Source organism: Physcomitrium patens, chromosome 13 (genome assembly GCF_059467195.1).
Source record: "Physcomitrium patens ecotype Gransden chromosome 13, ASM5946719v1, whole genome shotgun sequence".
Lineage (NCBI taxonomy): Eukaryota > Viridiplantae > Streptophyta > Bryopsida > Funariales > Funariaceae > Physcomitrium > Physcomitrium patens.
Genome location: NC_143422.1, coordinates 1,783,428 through 1,789,427, shown reverse-complemented (window position 1 = coordinate 1,789,427; position 6,000 = coordinate 1,783,428). Strand labels below are relative to the sequence as shown.

Sequence of the window (6,000 nt, the reverse complement as noted above, 5' to 3'; positions counted from 1 at the left end):
CTCGCATGAGATGGACGTTAAATTAGAGGAATCTCACACACGCTTAAATCGGCCAACTTGGCAGCTGTCTCGTCAGATGAACCGGGACCAGATTCTGCACTAGATGATGGCTGGATTTGTGATCCCCAGTCTCCACTTCTCACCAAGTTCCTGTCAATGATAGCCTCCGACACCATGTTGAAGTCAGAGGATCAATTTTTCAAGGGTGTCATATTGGAAGTCATTTTTTTCGTCTCTGCTGTATTGCTGTACAGTCTGCCAGCTGATCTATCAACATCAGCTGCACCGGAACCAGACGCCGTAGTAGCCGTTGAAGATTGGATCTCTAAATCAGAAATTCCACTCATGGTTAGGTTTTCACTCTCGAGTCCCTCAGTGAACGTGTTCACGCGAACAGAAGAGTCGAGACGGCGAGAAGGTTCAATATCCTCAATCAGAAATCCAGGGCTCATCACGTTGTCAGGTTCCAAGCTTTCATTTCTACAGCCAACAATGGAGGTTGGACTTAGAACCTGACGTTGAGAGGTGTGATCTTCATCAGATGTATCCTCGTCGACGGAAAGTGATACTTGACTTTCCATGTGATGATATTGAGGTCTCTTAATCTTGCTGAACATGACGTAAAGAACTGTGGCAGAGAAGGCGACGACAGTGAAGGTTGCGAGATTTTTTGTCAAGGTCCCAGGGTCAAAGGTAATTGCTGCTCTTAGCATCCATTTCATCTCTTGTTCACCAGGTGAACCAGCAGGACTCGTCATTTGAAACTGATGCTTGAAATGGATTCACAATCTTCTCAGAAGTCACCCCGACCTGGTGAAGGATAATCTGAATCACATGGAAGTGTTCTTTCGAAAGTTCTACAAAGATAATATACTTAGTCCTTGCACCTCTTTCATGCTATGAATACGTTTGAGAGCTGGAAATGAAATCATAGCAAATCAGAGTCCCTAACCTCTGATGACTCTACGATCATGGTTACGCAGATCTTCCTACATGATAGGACTCAAAGAAGCATGCAAAACCCAGCTTCTTTCAGAGCAATCCTTCACATACTGCTCCCTTGCCTTGTCTCTCACACTCTGATTCAATTCTGTTCAAGAAAATCAGGATATCTTTTTTACAGGAAGTCTTTTGGTGGGACTAATTCTATTTTCTCTGGGAGGGATTTCGAAATTTATCCGGAAGTGCTTGATCACACCTGTCTTAACCAGGTTCCATTGGTGTGGTGCTGCTTCGAGCTGCGGGATTCGACGTGTGATCAAATATTGTGAATAAAGATCGCCTTCTTCTTCTTCTTCTTCTTTATTTGTTTTTTTGATGAAATTGGGAGGGGCGAAGTGTATGTGCAGGATTTCGTTTTCCTTTAGTCATATTTGATACATTATTTTCTACGGTTTGACGGTCGCTGACTTAAAGGTTACGCGATACAGTGGTTGAGTAAAGCCTAATCAAACTACAGCGGAAGCGGTGTGATTTTAATAAAATCAATCTACCGTTTAACTCAATGTGATATTCACTTCGGCTGTGAGTACTTCGAGTGCAAAATTGAGTAGAATTTTATAGTCACGAGATCACCGTATGATTTCAGTAGTTGAGATTTTGTCTCAATGTTGAGAATTGCCTTTGAGCTGTAGTTTGTTCAAGATTCAATTCGCATCATAGCAACGGCGATTATCACAGTGATGGGGTCTCAGGTTCTCAGCAAAGAAGTGATAGATCAATTATCGAAGAATGAGCATGATGAGTCACGAAATAGAAGTCTGTTAGTAGGTCTGAATGCGAATTGAATTTATGGGCTGGAGTGCACAAACTGGGGCTCAAGGCTCTGTTCTGCTGAGCACCATTAGTTTTGTGACTTGAATAGAATTAACATCCATGAACCATGAGTTATTGACCCGTCGTCAGGGCTAACTGATATTAGGATACAGTTAGATTTAGTGTTTGCGCGATTGGACACGTTTCTTATGCAAAGTAAAGGTGTAGTTGCTCGAATAAGATGTCCGTTCTTCACTTAAAAGCTCCACCCTAAACTGTCCTTCCTACAGAAGATTACATTACCTAACATTTAAAATTTGCAACTAGCTGAATCTCTGCACGGCTGGCATTACGATCTGTTAAAAACCTGTTTCAAGTGCAGATTAGAATCCGATGGTACGTTTAAATGCCATTCTCTATTTTATGCGTTGTTGATTACCTAAGTTGAATTTCTCATTACGTACGGCAGGTCCTTGTTTTACAGCACATTTGACAATCTTCTTCATATAGAGTTTTTATCTAGTCACTCTCGTTCGCACATGTGATTTAGGCCGGGCCGTGTGACACCTCATAATCCATATTTTCTAAGTAACAGAGAGCATATCTAACATGGATGGAAGCACCTGCTTGGCAATTGACTCTTCCCCGAGGTTTCGTATGCTCAAGAGTCATGAAAATGCGGTACAGTCAAAAGCGATATCTTCTGAAAGGTTTTTATCTGGTTGTCACTCTCGAGTGCGCAACTGGAGCTCTGGTCGAGATATTTTCGGTGCAAATTCTCCGGTAGAGAAGACCCAATAAGATCAGTCGAAACCATAGCTTGTTGAAGCATGTTAGGATCTCCGCAACCGTAACACCTATAAGGCCTTTGAAGGCTACAAAACAGAAGGAAACAGGTGACAGCAGATCAAGTACTCGTCCTGTTTCACAGGTACACTTTTGAGATTGTATGATCTGTAAGTCTGTTGAAATCAATATAGCATAGGCTTTCGATACGAATGTATTAGACGAATATATTTACGTGCTGTTGGAGACGATGCGCATTCTGGAACATGTGCTAACGTACCATACATTCCAGTGCGTTTTTAGAGGTTAGTTCTGCTCATGGAGTCCTTGAGCATTACGGCAATGATCGAGGCATATTTCACACATGAGCTGATGAGCATCGATGGGAATTCCTTTTACAGGTTCTGGGGAAGAGCCAGAACGAGTTCAGAAAAGCGGGAAAAAGTTCGCCTGGCAAATTGGATGACTGGTCAAAGGGTTGGCCAGGTGGTGAGAAAGCTCTCAAAAGCTGGGTAATATTGTGCTGTACCCTGAATCTTCCGTGCAAACATGTGTAATTCGATTTTATCCACTTCAGGAAAGAGTTGGCTATCCTTCCACTAATCATCTCCTTCTGTTTTGTACTTGTATGATTTCCCTCAGCTAAATTTTTAAGGCATTTGAGGTGTCGAAGTTTGGAATATTACCGTTTGCATCTTGAAACTATTTCTGATTACTTGACATGGTTGTGATTCTTTGCAGGTTGAGATGCTGGAGTTGAAACCTAGTGTTGCTCGAGAATTTTCTGAGATAATTTTTTTAAAACAAATGCAACAAGCAATACTAATGTTAATACCTTAGCAACGATTTTTTATTTTTAAAATTAAATATTAGCTTGCTTTGGCTCCATGTCCACATTAGCGCACTCGTTTATGGTGGGTTGTTCTTTTCTTTTTTAATTTACTGCATTTTCCTACTGCAATAGACCTTTCAATTGGGTGGGATGTTTAGCTAGTTCAATCTAATAGTCTCATAGTTTTGTTCCATTTTAGCTTTAGGTAAATTTTTCATGAAAATGAATGTTGTCTTAAATGTTAGAGCATATTGCTTGTGTGCCTTTGAACTTTCACGGTAATATTTGGCCTGAAACATAGAGTTCTAGCTTGTATTTGCACAAGCTAGATTAAGCGTTAAGTCCTGTGATCGCAGCTAAGGTGTTTTCCTGGATCGCAGCTATGACCCAGACAGATTAGCAGATATGATGGCAGAGCAGCTCGGTCGAGTGCGTGCGCGGGCGTTTAGCATAATGAAAAATCTTGGATTATTCGCTGCAAATGTTCTACTTGATAAGCAGGTAATTTTTTATGTATTTCGCTTGTTCACTTCGTAATTTTGTCCACTTACGAATCCTTCTATCTCTGGTTGGGTTTGATGGTACGTTGGCAGGCATTGATTAAATACGATGATCTACTGTCTTGCTTATTATACTATCTAATTTTAAACCATGGAAGTTAATCCTTAGCTTTATTTGCTGCATCACTTCGTACAAGACGCAAAAACTGCACATGTTCTAATTGTCCTTGTTGGGTTTGAAAAATAGCTGGGAATGCAGAATAAGTCAGCGCAGGCTGCAACGTGCTCGTGAACTACGCCAAATACTCTGCCATCTTGGTCCGTCTTTCGTCAAGGTCAAAACTGCCTTATTGTGACCTTAGACGATGACGGAGTGCGTTCCATAGGTTTCTTCATGTGGAAAACGTTGCGTCACTATGTTTTGTTGGCATTTGACACTGATTGATTCTATCCTTGTGTGTTTTATTACTTGATGCTCAGTGCATTAGTGGAGTTTCTCTCAGAATTGGCTTGCCTAACAGAACTGTTTCTTTCAACTCAAAACAATTTGAAATATTCAAGTTTGTAGATGTTTACTCATTTACATAATGACTACTGCCTTACATTCTTCAAAGTGTGCTCTCAGGTCACTCAGTCGTCTTTTGTACAAAACTCTTTTCCTTAGTCGAGTTTGCAATTTTTAATCATTTATCTAGCTTTGTTGTCATTTGTAACGTCAAATAGCTCTGGTGATTTATTATATGTTTCTACGGAAATTGGAGTTTCAAAATGTCGTCGTCTAGCAGGTGGGGCAATCTCTCTCCGTGGGGCTTGATATTTGCCCACAAGAATATCTCGATGAGTTCTCTGGGTTGCAGGTAAAAGTTAGCCATGCAGTGCATTCTTGCAATTTGTAGGAAATGCTGATCTTGTATTGAGTCTGTTTTCTTGTGATGTGTGGATAAGTTTCTTTGGATTCTTTTAGAACCCTAACAGATTAGCGAGTATGCTTTGATAGAGACTTTGTCTTCTATTCGGAGGTGATCTGGATCTTGAGTGCTTGGTCTTTCTTATCGATTTCTACTCATCCACCCCCACTGGAAGTAACTAATGCAACTTCTTTCTTTTGTTATGCCTCTTGTGCAAGATAGAATTCCTTCCTTCCCAACTCCAATTGCATTTGCCTTGATAAAAGAGGAACTTGGTGTTCTGGTAGTAGCCAGTTTACTCCTTGTGTCTGTGCTATAAGAATTGTGTTAATAATTAATAATTAGCACTTTTTATCCTGTTTACAGTAGTTTATCATAGTGATGTGTTGCTCAGTGAATCCCTTACCTTGTCTATAGTAGTTAATCATAGTGACGTGTTGCTCGGTGAATCCCTTACATGCTTCTTTATTTTTAGTTGTGGTGGTTGTTTTTGTTGAGAGCATTAAATTATTTTGTTAGTACTCTCCACACTATTTACCGTAGTTATAGTGTTTCAAATGTAGTGGGGAGAAATTATTTATCTTCTCTTCTTCTCTTTATATAAAAGATATAATCCTATCAATAAACTCACTCTTGTGTGTGTGTTTACATATGTGTGCATATTACTTCTAGCTATTCTTGTCTCTCTCTCTAAAACATTTTCAATACATTATTAGCACAATTATTCTTATGTCTTACTTTTGATTTTTAAAAACTTATGTGTACTTTAGCTTTCATTTTTTCCTCAATTTTTTTTCTTCTTGTATTGTTGTTGATGCTACTGTGCTACTATTGTTGCTATTGCTGTTGTCTTATATTATTGTTGTGCTACTATTACTGTCTTATATTGTTGTTGTTGTTGTTGTTGTTATGATGTTTTACTGTACATTATTGCCACACTAACGCACCCTGTCATTGGATTGCCACCATCTTGCCAACATCTACTATACTATCAAATTACCGCACCCTATTGTAGTCTATTACAGACCTTATTTTTTGTGGAAAATATATATATATATATATATATATATATATAAAATATATCTTAAAATTTTTTATATTTTTTATTTCAAGTTTCAACTTTATCATTTTATTTGGCTTTACATTTTAAGGTACATTTTACTCAACCTTTTCTACTTGATCTTGTATTTTTGTTCATAAATTTATTTATAATGAGAGC

General features: G+C 39.0%; 2 protein-coding genes across 2 annotated transcripts in view; one reads left to right on the top strand and one right to left on the bottom strand.

Annotated features, from left to right (window-relative positions):
* Positions 1-728: 728 nt before the first annotated feature.
* On the top strand, positions 729-5,701 carry LOC141046119 (uncharacterized). Its single transcript, XM_073538329.2, has 6 exons — positions 729-2,686; positions 2,943-3,053; positions 3,283-3,455; positions 3,754-3,874; positions 4,121-4,208; positions 4,659-5,701. The coding sequence occupies exons 4-6, from the start codon at positions 3,855-3,857 to the stop codon at positions 4,767-4,769; spliced, it is 219 nt and encodes a 72-aa protein (XP_073394430.1). The 5' UTR covers positions 729-2,686; positions 2,943-3,053; positions 3,283-3,455; positions 3,754-3,854; the 3' UTR covers positions 4,770-5,701.
* Positions 759-6,000, bottom strand: part of LOC112290671 (AMSH-like ubiquitin thioesterase 1) — a 41,380-nt gene continuing 36,138 nt past the window's right edge. The window contains exon 3 of the mRNA XM_073538326.2: positions 759-810. Coding sequence (XP_073394427.1) covers positions 801-810 — 10 coding nt within the window. The 3' untranslated portion in view covers positions 759-800. The remainder of the gene's footprint in view (positions 811-6,000) is intronic.

Bases quoted from the DNA above. Each gene is read 5' to 3' on its own strand.
- LOC141046119 (XM_073538329.2), top strand. From the start codon at position 3,855: ATGTTCTACTTGATAAGCAG. The intron at 3,875-4,120 runs GTAATTTTTTAT...TTTGAAAAATAG, and splicing joins ATGTTCTACTTGATAAGCAG to CTGGGAATGCAGAATAAGTC. The intron at 4,209-4,658 runs GTCAAAACTGCC...GTCGTCTAGCAG, and splicing joins TTGGTCCGTCTTTCGTCAAG to GTGGGGCAATCTCTCTCCGT.